The sequence below is a fragment of the Melanerpes formicivorus genome, unplaced genomic scaffold (assembly GCF_026170545.1).
Source record: "Melanerpes formicivorus ecotype bairdi unplaced genomic scaffold, bMelFor1.0.p_v2 SCAF_45, whole genome shotgun sequence".
Taxonomy (NCBI): Eukaryota; Metazoa; Chordata; class Aves; order Piciformes; family Picidae; genus Melanerpes; species Melanerpes formicivorus.
In genome coordinates this window covers 989,063-1,010,052 of record NW_027142397.1, presented here as the reverse complement: position 1 = coordinate 1,010,052, position 20,990 = coordinate 989,063, and the positions used below count along the sequence as shown (strand labels likewise).

The 20,990-nt window shown below is 59.4% G+C and overlaps 2 protein-coding genes across 3 annotated transcripts in view; both read left to right on the top strand.

Moving 5' to 3' along the window:
• On the top strand, positions 1 to 4,041 carry HMGN2 (high mobility group nucleosomal binding domain 2). Its single transcript, XM_068159111.1, has 6 exons — positions 1 to 448; positions 1,312 to 1,356; positions 1,771 to 1,800; positions 2,044 to 2,094; positions 2,639 to 2,734; positions 3,146 to 4,041. The coding sequence occupies exons 1-6, from the start codon at positions 434 to 436 to the stop codon at positions 3,179 to 3,181; spliced, it is 273 nt and encodes a 90-aa protein (XP_068015212.1). The 5' UTR covers positions 1 to 433; the 3' UTR covers positions 3,182 to 4,041.
• Positions 4,042 to 18,287: 14,246 nt separating this feature from the next.
• Positions 18,288 to 20,990, top strand: part of RPS6KA1 (ribosomal protein S6 kinase A1) — a 37,125-nt gene continuing 34,422 nt past the window's right edge. The window contains exon 1 of one of the 2 annotated variants that reach the window (XM_068159033.1): positions 18,288 to 18,566. In XM_068159033.1, the coding sequence (XP_068015134.1) occupies positions 18,420 to 18,566 (147 nt within the window). In that variant the 5' untranslated portion in view covers positions 18,288 to 18,419. Of the gene's footprint in view, positions 18,567 to 19,292; positions 19,467 to 20,990 lie in introns of those variants that run through there. The other variant, XM_068159034.1, reaches the window with a different exon arrangement.

Here is a 20,990-nt window from a genome sequence, read left to right as displayed (position 1 = left end):
GGTTGGGCCGCGTCCGGCTCTATATAAAACTTTATAAACAGCCGATTCAAATTAGTGGGGTCGGGAGCCCAGGGAGCAGCCGGCAGGGCAGCCCCCGCGCGCCGCGCCGCCCCTCCCCGCGCGGCCGCCTCCGCTCCGCTCCTTCCCTCCGCTCCTTCCCTCCGCCCCTTCCCTCCGCCTTTGGCGTTTATTTATTATTTCCTCTTTATTTTAACTCCCCCTCCCTTCCCCCTTTTTCCCCTTCCCCCTTCACTCCCTCCCTTCCCCCCTCCGCTGCTCGCCGCCGCCTCCGCCGCCCCGGACCGAGCGCTCCCGGCTCTCCCCCTCGCCCTCCCCCTTTTTTTTCTCCCTCCGCCTTCTCCCTCCGCCCCCTCGCGCCGCCCAGCCGAGCTCCTCTCTGCCTCGCACACACAAAACACGCCCGCACGGAGCCATGCCGAAGAGAAAGGTACGTGGCGCGGGGCCGGGGCCGGCGGGAGGGGGCCGAGCCTGCCGCCCCGCTCCGCCGTGGGGCCGAGCGCCCCCGCTGCCCCCCCCGAGCCTCATCGCCGGTGGAAGGGTGGGGGGGGGGCGGGACCAGGCGCTCATTCTCTCTCCCCCCCTTCCTCCCTCCCCGTTCGGGGCGGTAACGGCTGTGAGGCCCCAGCGGGGGTGGGGGCGGGGCGGCGGCGGCGCGGGGACCGTTACCGGGGGGGCTAACGGAGGGGGGGGGAGGGGGAGGGGAGGAGCAGGGGCGGGGGGAGAGCAGCGGTGCGCGGCGCCGGTCCGATCCGGCTGGTTTTGGCGGGAGGTCGGGGTGAGGAGAGGAGGAGGATGGGGGGTGGGGGGAGGGGAGCGCCGGTGGGGCGGGAAAGGGCGGGAAGCGGCCGCGCGCCTGGCGCCCGGGAGGCTTTGCCGCCAAAACCGCCGCCCCGCGCGGGCAGCCGTGGGCGGGAGCGAGGCCTCCGCGGAGGGGCAGCGCCGCCCCCCGCCCCCGCCGGGCCCCCCCCGCCCCCGCCGGGCCCCCCCGCCGGGCCCCCCTCCTCACCCCGGGGGAGGCGGCGGCTGCCCCCGCCCCGCCCCGGGGATCCCGCGGGGGAGGGAGCCCGCCGCTGCCTCCCGCTCCTCCCCGCATCTCGGCGGCCTGCGGAGCGCCCGGGGGCGGCTGGGGGGCTCCTGGCCGCCTGGGGCCTGGGGCAGGCCCGGACCCCCCCGGGGGCGGGCTGGGAACGGTTCCTGCGTGGGCCGCGGGCGATGAACGCTGAGGGTGGGGGCGAGGGCTGCGCCTGGCTGCCCTTAGCGCCCTGGGACAACTTGTGTGTCACCTCCTAGGCTGAAGGAGATACCAAGGGCGAGAAGGCCAAAGTTAAGGATGAGGTAAGGAGCTCAGTAGTCAGAGAAAGTTTGATCCTGAAGTGTGGATGCTGGGAGAGGAGATTCAGCTTCATTGGAAGCACAGGGACTGGGCAGCAGGCTAAGGCTTGGGCTTGGCTGGTGGTGGCTTTGCAAAGGCTTTTAACCTTAATTGGGAGAAGCCAACGGAATTATTGTTAGCTCTTAGCAGTGCCTTAGGTGGGACAGCCCTCTGCTGCTTGAGAAACAGGGCAGGGGGGAAGGGAGCTAAAAGCCTGGGGGGGTTGCTGCTTTGAAAGGAGAATTTCCCAAGAAGGGGGGGGGGGGGTGGAACTGAAAACTGGGATTTTACTGCTTTGAGCTGGGAGTTGCTTTGTGCATATTGGGGAGCTCATTTCCCATCACACTAAATTCAGTTCTCTCTCCTCTCTTGAACAGCCACAGCGGAGGTCAGCGAGGTTATCTGCTGTGAGTATTCTCTTGCTGAGCAGAGGTGACACAGCCCTTGATAGCTCTTGAGCTTGAGCAGCTGTAAGGATGGAAAGTTCCTGCCTTGCTGTGTGGTTCTTGGAGGGTGGGGGGATAACTGACAGATGAGTGCTTCAGTTCCAGCTCTTGTGGCTGCCTTTCCTAAAGCAGTTCACTGGCTGGCTGTGTGCATGGCATGAGATGGTTGGAATAACACAGGGTTGGGGTTCTTTTGTCTCACAGAAGCCTGCTCCTCCCAAGCCAGAGCCTAAACCTAAAAAGGCAGCTCCAAAGGTGAGTGGTTGTGTCAGCCAGAGGTGGATGGGTGGTGGGCTTTAGATTTGTCCTGTCACAGGATCAGGGAATGGTTTGGATTGGAAGGGGACTTAAAGCTCATCCAGTTCCAACCCCCTGCCGTGGGCAGGACACCTCCTCCCCCTTCCCCTGGGCCAGGTTGCTGAAGGCCTCACCCAGCCTGGCTAATAAAACTGCTAAGGCTGGCCAGTAACCAGTAACACTGTGGATGCCAAGGTGCACAGGGCTGACACTGGGCTGCATCTTCACTGCTGCTAAGCAGTGCAAAGCTTGCATCAACAAAGGCCAAGTGAGGGCTGCAGAGTTGTCTTCTCTGAAGCCTGCAGACAGCTGTGTGCTGCGCTCCTGGGGCCAGCACCCAGCGCTGGGACCACAGAAGGCTTTGGGTTGGGAAAGATCTTTCAGTTGACCAAGTCCAGAGGTTGGGTTTTGCAAAACCTCCTGGTTGGTGGATTCTTGTGGCTCAACAACTGGCTGCTCACTGGTGACAACCATCTTGCATCATCTTCCCTTTGCTTTGCAGAAGAGTGAGAAGTTGCCCAAGGGAAAGAAGGGGAAAGGTGATGCCGGCAAGGAGGGGAACAACCCTGCAGAGAACGGAGATGCCAAAACAGACCAGGTAGAGCAGCAGCTCTGGCAGCTTGTCTGACACCAGCCTGCTAGTTCTTCCCTATCACACACAGGCAGGCCTGGGCTCGTGCTAGCAAGAGGAATTACTGCACAGTGGCTTAGAGCTGTTACTCATGGCCCTGACAGCGCTGCTGCAGGTGTGGAGGGTGGGTGAAGAGTTAAAGCTGCCTGCTGGTTGGGGCTGCCACATGAAAGTTGCTGTTGGGCCTTGTCCTGAGAGCACACAAAGCTGACATCTGTCAAAGCAACCTCGGGGTGGCCTTCTAGGATGCTTGAGATGTTCAGCTTCACTCTGGTGGTGGTGCAGCCCAGCTGAGGTTGCTGCTGTTGGCGAAAGGGCTGCCGAGGACCGGGAGCCGCCGGCCGCTGGTGCTGAGCGGTCCCTGCTTCTCTCTTGCAGGCACAGAAGGCTGAGGGTGCTGGTGAGGCCAAGTGAAACACAAGAGCAGAGAAGAAGTGTGAATTTTTGATAACTGTGTACTTCTGGTGACTGTACAGTTTGAAATACTATTTTTTATCAAGTTTTATAACAATGCAGACTTTTTGGTTGACTTTTTTTTAAGCTATGTTGTTAGCACACAGAGCGCTTCGTTGTTGTGTTGGGGTGGAGGGAGGTGGGGAGGGGGGCTGTTGGTGGGGGTGGGGGGGTGTCAAATGTCACTTAGTTTATTTCTCACAAGCTAAATTGGGGTAAGAAAAAGCTTTTTTTGTTTTCCTGGTTTCCCCCAGTTCTTGGGAGGAGGGAGGAGGAAGGGAATTCCTTCGTGCTGCCCCTCGGCAGCCGAGCGAAGATCAAAGCTCCCGAGATGCCTTTCGCCGGCCCCACACCCGCTCTTGGTTAGACCTTCTCTTTCCTTCCACACCCTCCTGGTTTTCCACAGACCCTAACACTCCAAACCACGGCAGGGCTGGCATCTGGGGGCTCACTGCTCGCACGGTGTCAGGTGTCTGATCAGGGATAGAAGGGCTCCAAAGGAGCCTCCACTTCCTCTTGGCCGTGGCGCTGAAGCGAGCCTGCGGTGCCCTTCTGTCCCTCCCCGCCTCAGGGTTAGGTTTGTGCCCAGTTGTCAAACAGCGTGCTCCATGTGAAAAGTGTCCACCCTCACTCCAAACCTTTCCCCTCTGCAAGTATGAAGTGAAGATTCCTCAGTTTTAGAGCCTCTTGTACCCTTGGGTAGTCCGTGAAGGGAGGGGAGTTCGACGGTTGTTCAGTGTTGCCGGTTGTAGCCCATGTCCTGCCTAACTTGCCATGACTGTTCATGAAAAGTACCTTTAATAAAGCTGGATACAGTTTGGCTTGGACTGTTCTTCATGCCTGCATGCTGCCCTTGCCCCCACAGATTCAGAGAGGGGGTTGGAAGGGGCCTTAAAGTGGATCTAGCTTGTGTCAGGAGGAGCCTTGCTCTGTGTGTGCCAGGGCAGGGATTGTCCCTCTGTGCTGGGCACTGCTGAGGCTGCACCTCAAAGCCCAGGGCCAGCTTTGGGCCCCTCACTCCAACAGGGACAGGGAGGGGCTGGAATGGGTGCAGAGAAGGGCAGCAAAGCTGGGGAAGGGTTTGGAGAGCAGGGCTGGGGAAGGGTTTGGAGAGCAGGGCTGGGGAGGAGCAGCTGAGGGAGCTGGGGGTGTTCAGCCTGGAGAAGAAGCAGCTGAGAGGAGACTTCATTGCTCTCTGCAGCTCCCTGGAAGGAGGCTGGAGCCTGGTGGGGGTTGGTGACAGCACAGGAGGAAATGGCCTCAAGTTGCACCAGGGCAGGTTTAGGTTGGCCATGAGGAACAATTTCTTCCACAGGAGGGCTGTCCAGGCCTTGCCCAGGGCAGTGGTGGAGTCCCCATCCCTGGAGGGGTTTCAGAGCTGTGGAGATGTGGTGCTGAGGGCCGTGGGTTGGTGGTGCCCTTGGCAGTGCTGGGGTAAGGGCTGGGCTGGGTGACCTTAAAGCTCTCTTCCAACCAGAACGACTCTAGGACCCTCTGGCTGCCTTTGTATCCAGGCAGGGCTCTGCCAGCAGCCAAGAATTCATTTGAAGCATCTTAATTCAGATCATTAGCTGCAGGGCCAAGTGAGAGGCAGATTTCCTTACCTCAACATCCAGCTGGCTGCAGATGTTTGGAAGCTGTTGGCTTACTGGGAGGCCCAACATGGAGCACAGAAGGGAATCTGGGGAGAGAAATCATCTCCATTATGGTCAGAAAAGCAGCACTGGGCAAAAGGGAGAAGGAAAGAGCAGTCCTGCAGCTGCTGAGGGGGAAAGTGAACTCTGGTAAGCTTTTCCTGGTAGTGAAACCAGAACTGGCTCCGTGACACTGATGATGTGTTGGATTTCTGCACTTCACCTCCAACCTTGTTGCCTCTAATCAAATACAGACCCTGCTGGGGGAGTGACTGAGTGGGAAGTGAGGTTTGTGGAGTGGAAAAAGCACTGAGAGGAGTCCCACTGCAGAGCAGAGCCCGAGACAGCCCCTGCTGTGCAGCCTCCTCCTGTCCAGGCCTTACAGCAGAGGCTGCTGTGGTACCCTGGCTGGTTTGGTTTGCTCTGCCTTGTCCTGGGTACAGGCTTGTCCCAGGGGCTGAAAGCAGGTTGGGTTCAGGAAAGTCAGAGAACTCCTGGAGAGAGTCCAACAGAGGCCACAAAGGTGCTGAGGTGAGAGCCCTGGGGCTGAGCCTGGAGCAGAGCAGCCCCAGAGGGGAGCTGAGCAGTGCTCAGCAAGAGCTAAAGGGTGAGGGGCAAGAGGCTGGGGCCAGGCTCTGCTCAGTGGTGCCCAGGGACAGCACAAGGGGCACAGGGTGGAACCCAGGAGGTTCCATCTGAACAGGAGGAGAAACTTTGGTGTGAGGCTGCTGGAGGCCTGGAGCAGGCTGCCCAGAGAGCAGGGGGTGGGACTGGGTGATCCCCAGAGGTCCCTTCCAACCCCACCATGCTGGGGTTCGCTCAGCACCCTCAGGCACAAGGTGCTGGTGCCAGGTTGGAGTTGCCAGAGGGGAGAGGAGCCCTGGGGCTGTGGAGTGGCCTGGGATTTGGGCACAGCCTGGGTGATGCTGCAGGAGTGCTCTGGGTGGTGAGATTGGGATGGCACCCACTCACCATCATAATGTAATTATCACTGCATTAAAATAATCCTTTAATTACATGGTGGGAAATTGGGAATCTAATGCTTCAATTAAGCCTTTTAAACCAGCCAAGGAGAAACCCTGCAGGCACCTGCCCTGCCTCGGGGAGTGCTGAGCTTCCAGCCCTAACCTCCCCAGGCACAGCTGGAGCCCATTTCCTCTTGCCCTGTTGTTAGCTGCTCGGGCAAAGAGGCCAACCCCAGCCTCACTGCAGCCTCCTCTCGGGAGGGCAATGAGCTCTCCTCTCAGCCTCCTCTTCCTCAGGCTAAACCCCAGCTCCCTCAGCCCCTCCTCCTTGTCCCTGCTCTCCTTACCTCTGCCCAGCTTTGTTACCCACTCCAGCCCCTCAGCCTGCAGAAGCTTTGTCCCCCCTGCACGGTCTGTGCCCTGGCCAGGCTCTGCCTCTGCCTCCCCCACCCTGTGAGCACCTCCTGCACTTTCTGCTGCAAGCTCTGAGCCTCTCCTGCCATCCCTTTCCCTCCGGCCGTGCCCTGGTGCCGGAGCCGGCGGCCTGCTGCCTGCGGCTCGACATGCAGGGCTCATCTTTTTCTCCTTAAGCAAACAGTGGGGAAGGGAGGCTGAGGACAGTAAATCCAACTAATTAGCTGTGTAAATTAAAAGGCAGGGAGCAGGCAGGGCTGCGCTGCGCTCCCTGCGCGCTCGGCGGTTACGGCAGCCACAAATCTGCATCCCCAGCTGCCAGGAGGCCTCCAGCTAAAAATAAGCTGCTGAGGGTTTTTTTCCCCTGTTCAATCATAATTGTTTTACATGGGGGGGGAAAAATGTCTCTGTTTATTGTCTGGGAGAGTGATTGATGCTGCTGGGGGGTGGTTAAAAAGCTGGGCTGGCAGGTGCCTCCGAGCCTGTGGTAGCTGAGGGAGCAATGGAGCCCACCAGGGGCTGCTGGCAACAAAGCTAAGGAGGGAAACTGCCAAGGGGCTGCTGCTGGAGGGTGCTGGTGCTCTGAGGCAAGGTGCAGCTGCCTGCCAAGCTGAAAGGCAGAGAGCATCCTGTTTCAGATCAAGGGGAGGGTCTGAGCGTGGACAAAGCTCCTGGCAGCACACAAGGTCGGTTCCCATCTGAAGCTGGAGATGAGGAGAGCCTGGAGTGCCCCAAGTCCAGGTGAAAACAAAGGTAGTGGAGGTAGGGCCAAGCTGTCAGAGCTGCCTGCAGCCCTGAGCCCTGCTCAAGCAGCCTGCTGAGGAATTTGTCTCGTGGGGGACATCATCCCCTGGGGTTTGTTCATTCTTCTTCAGTACTTCTCCAGTGTTGGTGCCTTGGGGAGCAGGAGAGTCCCATCATGGTAGGGTTGGAAGGGAGAGCTAAAGATCACCCAGCCCAAGACCCCTGCTCCACCAGGGCTCCCACAGCAGCTTGGCCAGGGGGGGGCTGGAAGCTCTCCAGAGGAGACTCCACAACCTCTCTGGGCAATTAAACCCGAGAAGGAGTTACCAGGAGCTAGTTGCAGGCCAGGGAGTCACTGCCCAGGATCCTGCAGAACCTCCTTTCCCCCAGCCATGGTTTTTCCTTTCAGTCAATTGGCCTAAAAAGATGCAGCTGCATCGTGTTGGGAGGGCTCCCCAGGAGCAGCAGACTCCTGCCCCTGCTCCTCCCAGTGCCATCCAACGGTCAGATTAGCTTCTGCCTGGGCCAGCCCTGCAGAAAGCAAGGCAGGAAACGTCCATGGGCGCCGGGTTCACTTCTGCTGCAGGCTCAGAGAGAAGCTGGACCCGAGGCAGGCTGCAGGGCAAGGCTGGGCAGCCTGGCGGCACCTCCTTGCCCGGTGGGCTCGGGGGGTTGTGTAGCGCTTAGCTCATTAACACGGCGCTGATTAGCAGCCTGTTGCTGCCCTTCGCCACACGGTGGTACCAGGAAACGCGGAATCAGGGCTGGCGAACGGCAGGCAGCCTCCGAGCGCAGCCCGAGCTACCTGCTGGCCAGCCTGGGGGCCTGGAGCCTGCCTGACCCCAGCCTAGCCCCAGCCTAACCCCAGGCTAACCCCAGCCTAGCCCCAGCCTAGCCCCAGCCTAACCCCAGCCTAGCCCCAGCCTAGCCCCAGCCTAGCCCTGTGCATTGTTTGCTTTGGGAAGTGCTCGGCCACCGTCGTCCTGCGGGCTGGGCGTGGAGGTCTCCTCCAAGCGGATGCTCCATGATTCTGCCAGCTCCTGAGGGTGAGTGTGAGCCAAAAGGCAACCCCCGAGCGGCGAGTGCCCCCCCCCGAGCGGCGAGTGCCCCCCCCCCCGAGCGGCGAGTGCCCCCCCCCCGAGCGGCGAGTACCCCCCCCCGAGCGGCGAGTGCCCCCCCCCCCCGAGCGGCGAGTACCCCCCCCCCGAGCGGCGAGTGCCCCCCGAGCTGCGAGTGCCCCCCCCCCCCGAGCGGCCAGTGCCCCCCCCCGAGCGGCGAGTGCCCCCCGAGCTGCGAGTGCCCCCCCCCGAGCGGCGAGTACCCCCCCCCCCGAGCGGCGAGTGCCCCCCCCCGAGCGGCGAGTGCCCCCCGAGCGGCGAGTGCCCCCCGAGCGGCGAGTGCCCCCCCCCCGAGCGGCGAGTACCCCCCCCCCCGAGCGGCGAGTGCCCCCCCCCGAGCGGCGAGTGCCCCCCGAGCGGCGAGTGCCCCCCCCCCGAGCGGCGAGTACCCCCCCCCCCGAGCGGCGAGTGCCCCCCCCCGAGCGGCGAGTGCCCCCCGAGCGGCGAGTGCCCCCCCCCGAGCGGCGAGTGCCCCCCGAGCGGCGAGTGCCCCCCCCCCGAGCGGCGAGTACCCCCCTCCCGAGCGGCGAGTGCCCCCCCCCCGAGCGGCGAGTGCCCCCCGAGCCTCCCCACAGCTTTCCCTTCCCGGGGAGGTTTCTGCTGGGGGTGCAGGCAGAGCTCCACTCCGCAGCAGCTCGCAGCTGACACCTCGCAGGATTCTCTCCCTGCTGTTGGAAGCCTTTGAACTCAGGCTTCCCAAACTCTATTTTAAGACTCCCTGGACCATTCCTTTTCCTCCTCAGGCAGTGAGTGCAGCTGCTCTGGCACATGTCCTGCAAGTCTGAGCCTAAACTGAAGCTGCCACCATCTATCTCCTCTGTCCTCAGCTGGGACAGGGAAGCTTCATCCTAACCCCAGATTTCAAAACGGTGTTGTCTGAGCCTGGCCACTTTCAGGGTGGTTGATACAAACTCCTTTAGTTGGTGAATCCTCACCCTGGGATCACAGAACAAACCACCATGGCTCAAAGAATTCATCCTTCACCGAGCAGCTGCCTGAGCTTTTGCTCACCTCTCCTTTCCCCTTTGGGAGGGTGTGAGCTGCCCCTCTACCAGCTAGGAACTGAGGAAATCAGGTTGTAATCCTTGTGCTAATTGACATTGCTGCTCCAGGGCCTGAACTCCTGTCCTTGACCTGCTGCTGTGCCCCCTGCTCAGTTTGCCAGCCAGCAGCTTGCCCTAGCACTGCATTCAAGTCTCACAGAGTATCTACCCTGGGGCATGCCCTGGGCTGAAGCACTGCCAGCCAAGGCACAGCTGCTTGGCCTTCACCTTTTCCATGGTGAAATGCCTCAGCCCTTGGGTTATCTCCTCCTGACACATGCTTCCCGTGTTTGCCCTTACCGAGGAGCAGTCTGCAAAGCTGGAAAGGAAGTGGCTGCTTCCTACAGCTGGTGAGGTTGGATGTGAAGCACTTCACACCCTCATGATACTGCCTTGAAGTGGATGCAGAATGGAGAGATGAGCTCCTGGCAAGCCAGGCTCATGCCTGTCCCTCCTTTCTCAGTACCTGCTTGGGGCAGGGGGGCTGAATCTGTAGGAGCATCCCCTGGGGCAGGGCTCCTGCATGCACTGGGGGCAGGGCTCCTGCATGCACTGGGACAGGGTTTCTGCATCTGTTGGCTGAAGTGGGCAAAACCTGATCCTGATTGATAAGGAGAAGGCAGAAGGCAGAGCTTTCCACTCCCAAGGGTATATGCTGTGGCACGAAGATGGAGCAAGCATGGGGAGCGAATGTCTCTGGGGCACCTGGATGTGCACTGTGCTGACAATTGTGGTGTAGATTTCATCCCCATGTCTCCACTGAGCAGACTCTGCCACCATTCCCTGCTGGTTCCTAGATAACAGACCTGCAGTGATTGCTCAGTGCTTAGCAAAATGAGCAGAGCAAGGTCCTTGCCCGTTTGCATGGGGAGCTTGGGTTATTGATTAACTCAGCAAATGGACAACTCCTAGCAGCAAAGCAAGGATGAACCAGGCTGGAGCTGAGCTCATGGTTGTGTCTGGGGGAAGGAACCCACAGCCCAGCTCAGCCCAGGGCTGGGGATGCTGACAGACCCTGGCACAGAGCCAGAGAGCTGTTGAGGTTGGAAGAGACCTTTGAGATCACCAAGTTCAATTTCTCACCCAGAGCTCACAATGCCACCAAACCAGGTCCCTCAGCACCCAGGAGTCTTGTAAATGCTTCCAGGGGTGGGGACTCCACCACCCCCCTGGGCAGCCTGTTCCAGTGCCTGAGAACCCTTGCTGGGAAGAAATCTTTCCTAATATGCAAGCTGAACCTCCCCCTGCCACAACTTGATGCTGTTTCCTCTGGTCACAGAGCTGCTGGGGCTGGCAGCCCCCAGCCCCCTGAGCAAGCTTGGTCTGAAGTGCCCTGGCCCTAGCTAGGTCCTGTTCTGAGCAGTGCCTGGCTCCCACGCATGAGTAAGCAGATTGGTTAAGATAAACCCCCCCAATGTCATCCCAAGGTCCTCCTCATGCTGTGTGCTCAGCCCTGGCTTTGTGCCTTCTCTGCCTTTGTGCATTGGAGCAGGGAGAAGCTCAGGGGTTTGTGTTTCTGAGGCCAAGGGCGCTGGGGTCCTGCAGAGGGTGAGGAGATGTCAGGGCAGGCAGCTCCTCGCAGGGCTGAGCTGAAGCAGGACAGTGGCTGCTGTGCTCCCCTGGGGCAGGTCCCTCTGCACCACCAGAGGGATTCCTCCAGCATCACCACCTTACCCCCTCTGGGGTCTTGTCCCTCTGGGATGTGGTTTGGTGGCCGTGGTGGTGTCAGGTCAGTGGTTGGACTCGATGACCTCAGAGGTCTTCTCCAGCTGAAGCAATCCTAAGACCTCACCCTGGGAGGCAAACCAACCACCTGGGCCCATGGCTGTGCTAAGAACAGCACCAGGAGGGGCAGCTGACCGATGCTCTGCAGAAGCTCTCTGGCCCTGGCCTTTGCTTTCTGGTGTGACCCTTTCACTCCACTCAGCAATTCATTCCTAATTAGTGGTGATGCTCAAACCCTGCCTGGACAGAGATGATTTTTACACCCAAGCCATCTCTCCCTCCATCTTCCTCCTCCAAAACACTCTGAGCTGGTGCCAGGAGTGAGTTGGTGATCCTGTAGAAGGGACATTTGTCCCTTGGTAATTAACTCCCATATTCATTTCCAAGGAGCTGGCAAACAGCTGCCAGGAAAGCTGTTTTCCATCTCTGTTGATCAATATTATCTTTCAGCAAGTGTGTGGTGCTGCTGAGTGTTAGCAGCTAACAGCACCCTGCTTCTTGTGCTATTTTAGGGGCTGTAGTGTACCCCAGAGAAGACTCCTGAGTTGAATCTTGTATTAGATGTTATTTAGTCTCCACTGCCAATGCCCTGACCCTGTTCTCACCTGTATCTTATGCTGGGCTGCAGGCACAGGACATTGTCTCCAGCTGGGAGGGTGTTGGAAGGGACCTCTGGAGTTCACCCAGTCCAAGCCCCTGCTCCAGCAGGGCTCCCCCAGCAGCCTGCCCAGGAGCACAGTGGCCGGGGGGGTTGGAAGCATTCCAGGGAAGGAGACTCCACAGCCTCTCTGGGCATCCTGCTCCAGGCCTCCAGCACCCTCACACCAAAGGAGTTTCTCCTCCTGTTCAGGTGGAACCTCCTGGCTTCCACTTTGTGCCCCTTGCCCCTTGTGCTGTCCCTGGGCACCACTGAGCAGAGCCTGGCCCCAGCCCCTTGCCCCCCACCCTTTAGCTCCTGCTGAGCATTGCTCAGCTCCCCTCTGGGGCTGCATTTCTCCAGGCTCTCAGCCCCAGGGCTCTCAGCCTTTGCTCCTCACAGAGCTCCAGGCCCCTCAGCAGGTTCAGAACCTGTTCCACTGTGCTGTCAGATGTGCAACCCTGCAGAACGCTGCAGAGCCTCAGTGCCTGCTGAACCTGGGGCTTTGCAGTGCTGGTGAGGGAGGCAGAGAGTTCCTTCTGCCAGGTACTTGAGTCTCTGCCCTCCCTGCACTGCTTGTGCCTTTTGTTCCCTCCCCACCAAGGAAGCCATTGAGCACTGTGCAGGCCACCTGAGTCAGCTCTGTGCTGCTCTGCTGCCTTCAGCTGGTTTGAAATCACAGAAAACGATTAGAAAATAAAAGTCTTATTAGAAGAGAGGTTGGAGACCCTTCCCACACCCCTCTGAAAGACAATCTTGCTTGTGTTGTGCCTTCCTCTCTGCCACAATGTGGTCACTAGGTTGCCAGTCAGGAGCATTTCTCATGTTTGGGACATTTCTCTCTCTGTTTATTTCTGCCTTCCCCAGGCTGGATGTGTGCAAGAGGCTTTTGTAAGAGAAGTCAAACACTGCTGGGCTTAGGTCAGAAATGAAGTTTGCCTTCTCCCCTAAGGAGAAGAGGTCCCTGGGGTCTTCAGGCTCCTCATCAGGATTTCTGGGAGTCACTTTCCCTGCTGAGTTAGTTTCTCTTCTCTTGCTTTCTTCCCCTGTGAACCTCCCAGGCTGCAGGTGAGCAGGGATGGCTGTTTGTGCCCTCTCTGAGCAGGATGAGACTTGCCAGCAGCATGATGTAGGCTGGAGACCACGAAGCCTGGAATGCCATTTCCCTTCTGCTGGAGCTGGGTTTCTGCTGAGATCTGCTTTTGTTTTCCCTCAGCCTCTCTGGAGAAACTGGGACCTGTGTGAGGAGCACAAAGCAGAGAGCAGCTCTCTGGATCCACTTAAAAGCCACATCCCTTGTTTACAAGTTCTTAAAGCTAGAAGAACCATAAACCCTCAGTGCTGAGCCCTTCTGTTTGCTCAGCTTTCTCCCTGGCCAGGGGACAGTCCAAACAGGCCTGGCAGTTTCGCTGCTGCTTGCAGCTCCTTGTAGTTTTCTCTCTCTCAAGTTATCACTTCCCTCCCGTAGGGCTGCCCTGAAATCAACTGCAAACAAATCCTCTCTGCTAATTGAAACCAAAATGCTGCTGGGCAGCCTGCTCTGGCCTCACCACCTGGGCTGCAAACCTGCTCTAACAGCTCAAAATAAAGCAGCCACTGGTGTTTGATGTCATGGAATCACAGAAATGGTTGGGCTGGACCTTAAAGGTCCCCCAGGGGCAGGGACACCTCCCAGCAGCCCAGGTTGCTCAAGGCTTCATCCAGCCTGGCCTTGAGCACTTCCAGGGAGAGGGGGTTGTGAAAACTTTGCAAAAGCCTTTTGTAGATGGAGTTTGAGCCACAGTTGGCCTCTTGCTTCTGCTTCAGAGCGGGGGGCTGAAGGCACTGGAGCCCAGGGGAGTGTGTGCCAGGGCCAGCAGCAGGCACATGCAAGCTGCAGAGTCCAAGCCCATGGCAGGCTGTCACCAATCCAAAAGGCTGAAAGAGAGCAAAGGCTGAATGTGCTGTGGAAAGAGCTCCTCTGAGGGCCTTAGGAAAGAGCCAAAGGTTAGGAGAGATCCAAAGGCAGCTGGGCAGGCTGTGATCAGGCTCACAGTTCAGACAGAGAGAGCAGGCTGCCTCCCGTGCTCCCCTCGGGTGACGGTAGGAGGGGATGTCAGGGTCTCAAACACATCATTTGCTCCTTTCATTTGGCTGCCAGGGGTGGTGTCCTGCACGGGGACTGGAGCAGACCTCTGCTGGTTTCTTTGCATCCGGGAAAGGGAAGGTAACCGATACAGGAGGCCGGCAGCGATTGTATCCATGGCAACCGGCAGATACGGCCTCGCTGGCAGCTCCTTCCCCAGCGCCTCCCCTGCCTTCCCACGGCTCTGGCGCCCTCTCCTCACACCACCTCTTGGCTGCAGCTCGGTGTGCCCGAGAGAGAGGTGCAAAATGCACAAATGGAGCCTGCTTCCTGCAGCCAGCAGCTCCTTCAGCCCTGCCAGCAACACTCCTCAGCTCTGTGGGCTTCAGCCAGGGGCTCCCCGGCAGATGCTGCGGAAGGTCTGCTCCGTGGATGGATGGTTTGGAGCAGAAGCAGGGAGCCCTTAGCAGGCTGGGAGCCTGCAGAACCAGCAGGCAAATTGCAAAGTGTTCTGCAAAGGAAAAGGTTCCAGGTCTGACGAACACCTCCAGAGCTGCAGGTGAGCCGAGCAAGGCAGCCTGGTGCTCACCTTGGCAGGAAGCACTGCAGAGGTTAAAGCTGGCTGCTCTTCACCTTCGGTCTGCACAAACCCTCAGTGGCAGGAGAGCTGCCTGGGCTGTGCTTCCCTCAGAGCTCTTCATCCCTCTGCCTGCTGTGGTGTGGTTCCTGCATTCCATCCACTGCCTGGACCTGCCTTGGGAAACGCTGGCATCTGAGGCAGCTGCAGCCAGTGCTGGGGAAGGGGAAGCAATGGCTCAGAAAAGCAAAACGCCAACACCCAAAGAGTTGAGCTGCCACCGGCAGCCAGAGGTCCTCCTTCCCAGGGCCCCTGCTGTGTGTCTGAGCGCGGTGTTTGTAGCACACTGAGGCAAAAGCCTGTCCCCGGGCTCAAAACAAGGTGATCTATCAGCCCTCCCCTCGCGGTGGGGAAGCAAAGCAGGAGAGGCAAGGAAATGAGCTCCGGGAGGGAGAGCTGGAGATTAGGAGACAGGACGCAGCGTCCAAGTCGTGCCCTGACAGCCTGCTGAAAGCATGACTCAGTTTCCCGGGGTGTGCAGGGGGGGACAGGGAAGCAGGGAGCTGATCAGCCAGGCTTAAGAACACAGAGAGGGCTGCTGCCAGCTCTGATGAAACAACTGCCTCGGCACAGAGACAAAGCAGATGACACCAGGCTGTAAACTGGGACTCAGCTCTGGTGCCTGCAAGCTTTTTGCATCTCCTTATATGTGTAAAAGCAGCACAGCATGAAGCAGGCTGTGAGGGAGAGATGCTCCCTGGCTCTGGTGAAAGGCAAGGATGCAGGGAGCCCTGGGAGTGTTGCTTTGCTCCCAAAGGGGAGGTGGAGAACCACTTGGGCAGCCTTGGGAATAACGAGGGGAAATTTGGTCTGGTGATGCAGGTGAGGAGCAGCCCCGGGGGTGCCTGCGTGGGGCTAACTGGCTCAGTGCCTCCTGGCAGCCTCTCTGGCCAGGAGAACATTGCACACCCAAAGCTCGGCAGCTGCCCAGGCAACAAACCATCTCCCTTGGAGGAGGGTTTGGTGTTTTTAAACCCAAGCAGCAGCAATTTGACTTCCCAGCAAAGGCAGCGCTGCCCTCAGGGCTGGGCAGCTGATGCAGAGCCCCTGTGCACCCCGGCAACAGCCCTGCAGCTGTCTCAGAGCAGCAGCAGTAAATGTTTTAATCACTGTGCTTAGCTGTGACACTTCACCCAAACAGCAGCCTCTGCTCCCCAGGCAACCCCTGCCTGCGGGATGTCCTTTTTATAGCTGTTCTTTGACTGGAGATAAAGCCTGGGGGAGACCACTGCCTCCTTTCTCCCAGCCAGACATCCTGCCCTGGGCTTGCCGGCAGCCTCCTCTGGCACACTGCACTTTCTGCTCATCAAGGATGCTTCGGCGTGGGCTTGGTGCAGGGGCTGGGGGGAGGTCAGGCTGCTGACAGCTTCTCTCAGCAAAGAGAAGGCTTCTGAGTCCTGCAGCCGGGGATGGAGAAGCTTTAGTTGCTGCTGCTGGACTGCTGTGATGTGACAGAGGCTTTTTGGGGAGCTTTAGGGTAATTTTGAGGATCCTGTAGAGATACCTCAGCCAAACCCTCTGCTAGCCTTTAGTCATGGTAATGTTCCATACAAACAGGAGGAGGAACCTCTTTCATTTCAGGGTGATGGAGCCGTGGAGCAGGCTGCCCAGGGAGGTGGTGGAGAGATTCCAAACCTGCCTGGCTGTGTTCCTGGGTGACCTTCTTTGGGTGACCCTGCCCTGGCAGGGGGTTGGATCTGATGATCTGCAGAGGTCCCCTCCAGCCCCTACCATGCCTTGACCCTGTGAAAAGCAGCTGCAGAGAGGGAGCAATCATGCACAGGTTGTTTGTCGTCTCCTCCATCTCTCTCATTTGCTGCTTTGTTCAGGGGGGCAGGCAGGAGAATTTGGCTCCATTTGGGTGCTGTGGGCCCCGTGGGTTTCCAGCTGTCTTTTCCTTCCAGCCTGAAGAAGTGATTGCTCCACAAAGCTTCAGCATCTCTGCCCTTTGTCAAGTCCACAGCCTGCTGCCTGCCTCTCTGCTGTGAAGTGGGGAGGACTTCCTGCATCTCAGTTGACCTAGCAGGGGATGGAAGCTGCAGTGGGTCCTGTGTCTCCTCCTCTCACTTGCAGAGGGCCTTTGCCCTGCCTGCCAAAGGGTTCCTCTGGCTGCTGCCCATTCACCTTTCCCTGTGACCCTGCAAACCAGAGCTCGCTTTCCTCCTGCTGCTTGTTCCACCCTGGAGCTTCCAGCACCTCAGAAGTAATTTATTTTACTTTTACCTTTCTTTTCACTGTTTACAGTAGCAGTCATGACCTTGGAGACAGAAATTTGCCAGGAGTTCATGCCCAGCATGGCTGAGATTCCTGGGAGCTGCTCAGCACCTGACCCTGCCTGACTTCCATGTGCGACTCCCCCGCGGAAGCTGGGAGCCATCCAGTGAGTGGCCTGATGGGAGCTGACATTTGTGCCTGGCACTGTGGCTCCAGTAAGACCCCAGAGCAGCCTTCCACTATCTGAAGGAGGCTACAGGAGAGCTGGGGAGGGACTTTCTACAAAGGCTTGGAGTGGCAGGACAAGAGGTGGTGGCTTCAGACTGGGAGAAGCTGGATTGAGGTGAGGCATTGGGAAGGAATTCTTCCCCAGGAGGGTGGTGAGGCTCTGGAACAGGCTGCCCAGAGGAGCTGGGGAGGCTGCAACTCTGGAAGTGTTCAAGGTCAGGTTGGATGGGACCTTGAGCAAGCTGGGCTGGCAGGAGGTGTCCCTGCCCATGGCAGGGGGTTGGATCTAGATGATCTTTAAGATCCCTTCCAACCCAAAGCAGTCTCTGATGCTATGATTCATGGGGCCTGACGTTAAGGCACAGCGAAGTCACCCAGCAGTGCCTCATTTTGTTCTCCTTGGAGGAAGGATGCAGAGAGGACTGTCCTGCCCCCACCCCCACTGCATTCCTACCCCAGGCCTGCCTGGCACGGAGCAGAAGCCAAGGGAGCTGAGTTCTGCAGACAGATGAGGAAGGTGAGTGGGGCACTGGCATCAGGGTGTTACTGATGGTGTTCAGGGCAGGCTGCAGCAGCTGGAGGTTGGATGAGAGCAGAAGGCACAGAGTGTACAGGCAGTGAGGGGAAAGCAGGGATGCCTTTGGAGCTGAATGAATAACTCTGCACCAGATCTGCTCCAGCTTGCTCCAACAGCAAGTGACAGGAGTTTAATTGGCTGTAACAGGACCTCAGCTAGCATCAGCTGGGTGGGTTTGTGTTATTGAAGGCTTTCATCTGGAGCTCCAACACTTATGGCACAGAGGGGGGCTCTGAGCACAGGCCTCGGAGGCAGCAGTTCCCAGGCTTGGCTCAGACACTCCCTGTCACCGTGGGAATTCTCTACCCTTGATTTCTTCACATGCAAAAGAGATGACAGCTCCAGCCTGACCCACAACAGCTCCTGCTGATGGCTTACAGATTGTGAAGCTCAGCTGGAAGGTTTCAAAGCTCCATCCTAACTCTGGGTTCCCTGCCCTCTCTGAACAGGGACAAAGGGCTGCAGAGCCCCAAAGTTCACAGAACCTTCGACTCTGTTGGGTTGGAAAAGGCCTTTCAGCTGGAGTGCAACCACTCTGTGACTGCCAAGGCTGGTGCTAAACCTCAGCACCTTGAGCACCTTCAGGGATGGGGCTTCAGCCACCTCCCTGGGCAGCCTGTCGCAGTGTTTTGAGAACCCTTTCGGTCAAGAAGTTCTTCTAATACCCAACCTAAATCCTCCTGGGACAGCTGCCCTCAGAACGCAGATCCCAGCAGGAGATGCTTTCACTTGTGCTCATTAAACAGTTCCAGCCACACCTTGATGAAGTCAGCCCTCAGCCATGCAGCCTGCTGCAGAGATGATTCCTTTCAAACACAATTTTCTAATGAAACCTGAAAACTCTGTGCTGGGCCTGGGGGAGTGTGAGCAGAGAGAACTTTGTCCTCTTTTGGGGAGCCTGGCAACAGAATGTGAGAGCAGCCCCAGTTGTGAGCACTTAGAGCAGGGGAGCTGCCTGAGTGCTTGAGGCATCTCTCCCCTGGGGCTCTCCAAGGGCAGCAGAAAGGTGAATGTGGTTTTTTTTCAATCCCTGTTTTGTAGGGAAGGCTGAGGAGGGAAGCACTGCAGGAGGTGAGGAGCAGTGACTCACTGCACATCTCAGGCTTGGAATCCGGATTTCCCACAGCAGCTTCCTGCCTTAAGCAGCAATATCTGAGCTGTGTCCCCGGCTTTGTGCTCACCACCTCTTCTCCTGGGGATGCTGCACAGCGCTGTGTGTGGAGTGGCAGAGCTGGACACTCCTGGAGGGAAAAGAATCCTTCCAGGACACAGAGGAGTGGGGCACAAGGTGTACTTCTCAGCAGGTGGTTGGTGTTCAAGTGCCCTGAGGATCCCCTTGCTGGAGGTGAGTGTGCAGTGAGCAGCTGGCAAAGGTTGGTTTGCATCCAAAGTGCATGCAGGGGAAATGCACAGGGGGGAAGGGCACAGCAGACAGGGAAAGGATCTGCTGTGAGGCCAGGCTGAGAGAGTTAGGATTAAAAGAGAAGGAGACCTTCTGGTGGCCTTTCAGTGCTTCAAGGGCTGATCAGAAAGCTGGGGACAGACTTGAGCAGGGCCTGTGGTGACAGGACAAGGGGGGCTGGTTTGAAACTACAAGAGGGAGATTCAGACTGGAGAGAAGGATGATTGGGTTTTGACACTGAAGGTGGTGAGACCTGGTGGGAGCTGCCCCATGCCTGGAACCATTCCGGGGCAGGGTGTTCGGGGCTCTGAGCAACCTGCCCCCGTCGGGGACATCCCTGCTGAGTGCAGGGGGTTGGTCTGGGTGAGCTCTAGCTCCGTTCCAACCTAAGCCGTTCTGTGCTTCCGTGATTCATCCCTGGCCACTCCTGCTCCCCGCAGAGGGACGCATGTGGCATCCACGCACGGTTCGTCATCTTTGTCCCTTTATCTGCCACCTCGCTGGGCTCACGGCTCGCCGCCTGCCTCCAGCTGCAGCCACTCCCGGCCCATCGCTCCGCCGAGCCCTCCCTGCTCAGCACCCTCCCGGCTTCCACCGGGACCCCTCCCTTCCCTCCCTCCGTGCCCGGCAGCTCGGCGGGCGGAGCCGCCCCGCTCCGCCCCTGCCCGCCCCGCCGCTCCCCGCCCGGCCCGGCCCGGGGAGCCGGTGCCCAGCGCGGGGCCCCTGCTCCGAGCGCGGCCGCTGCGAGCGCAGCCCCGCGGGGCAGCTCTCACCGGCAGCATGCCGCTCGCCCAGCTCGCCGAGCCCTGGCCCAACATGGAGCTGGTGCCGCTGGACACGGAGGTGAGCGGGGCACCGGCCCTTACCGGCGGCGGGGAGGGGGCTCCGGGGTTGCGGGCGGTGGCGAGGGGATGTCTCCGCCGAACAAAGGAGCGCCCGGTCTGGCCTCCCCCAGTCCGGCGGGACCCTACCGGCTGCCGTGACCCCCGGGTTGTGCGGTTCCTTGGGGCTCGGTAGCCCGGGGCTGGGGGATTCTGGCTGCCCGGAGGCAGACGCTGCCCGGGGCTCGGCGTGTGCACGGCGAGGCTCGGTACACGCACCGGAATCCTCCCGGCTGTGGGGACCCCCGGGCCATGCGGTTCGGCGGCGCCGGGGACGAGGCGGGGGGAGTCACGGCCAGCCGGGGCTGTCCGCTGTACCGGGGGCTCGGCATGAGTACCGGGGCGGGGGGAGGAGGGGGTATTCCCGGTTGCGGGGGCTGCGGTGACCCCCCGGGGAGTGCAGTTCCCCGGGGCGGGGGTTCTGCAGCCCGGAGGTGTGGGGGGTCACGGCCGGCCGGCGCCGTGCGCTGCCCGGGGCTCGGTGTGTGCGTGGCGTGGGCCCGGTACGTTTGCCAGCGGCTTCCCGGCTGCGGCTCCCCGGGGAGGGTGGTTCGGTAGCCCGGGGATGTTGGGGGGGGGTCACTGCCCTCTGGAACTATGCGGTGCCCGCGGCTCGATGAGTGCCCCGCGGGCTTCCTGGCTCCGGTGCTGCCCTTGCAGGCTTGGGTCGATTTGGAGCCTGAGCAGCGAGCTCCTAAACCCCCTCCCAGACACAGAACAAGGCTCAGGGAATAAACGTCTGGGATTTGGGATCTTTCTCCTCGGGGCTGCCTTGCTGTCCACCAGCGCCGGCTGCTCTCCCGGGCCTGCGCTTCCAGCTCCCGTCACGGTCCGGTGTCGCTTGGCTGGGTGTCTGCGCTTCCCTCCTGCTTTGCTCTGTTCCTTCTATTGAAGAGCTCAAAGCCAGATGTGCAGGAGGGTGTGCAGCAGCTGTCCACAGCTGCAGGCTCCCATCACAGCCATTTCAGAATAAAGGGACAGCTCGGAGCAGCGTTCAGCCGCCGCAGAGCAACCAGCGGAGGCTCTGTGCCTCTGGCACTCTTAAACATCTCCTCATCCAAACGGGAGCTGGATGCCCTGCTGGGGAAAGCAGAGGGGTGCTGGGGGTGGCTCCAAGTGCCTTACTCGTTTTGGCTGGGTGTGATGCTGTCACACTCCTGTGTCGTGCTGAGGGATGTCAGATGATGGTTCCTGGGTCAGGTTTGATCATTCCTGTTCAAAATTGCCTCTTAAGAGCTCTCTGCTTGGAGTGCAGGCAGTTTCACTGCTGCTGCAGTGATGGGGGTGGGGGTCTGCTGGTGGGCAGGGGTAAGAGTGACTCATTTTCATCAGCCAGAGGCAGCATGACTTCTCCTAGAGCAAGGGAGCACCCCCTGTGCGTGGGGTGCTGTGCCCAGGGTCCCTCTGTGCTGGTGCCGAGCAGGGTGCCAAGGGCTGGGAACATCTCTGCTGAAGCATCACTTGAGCCCTGAGGAGGGGTTTGTGC

Bases quoted from the DNA above. Each gene is read 5' to 3' on its own strand.
- HMGN2 (XM_068159111.1), top strand. The intron at 2,095-2,638 runs GTGAGTGGTTGT...TTTGCTTTGCAG, and splicing joins CTAAAAAGGCAGCTCCAAAG to AAGAGTGAGAAGTTGCCCAA. The intron at 2,735-3,145 runs GTAGAGCAGCAG...TCTCTCTTGCAG, and splicing joins GAGATGCCAAAACAGACCAG to GCACAGAAGGCTGAGGGTGC.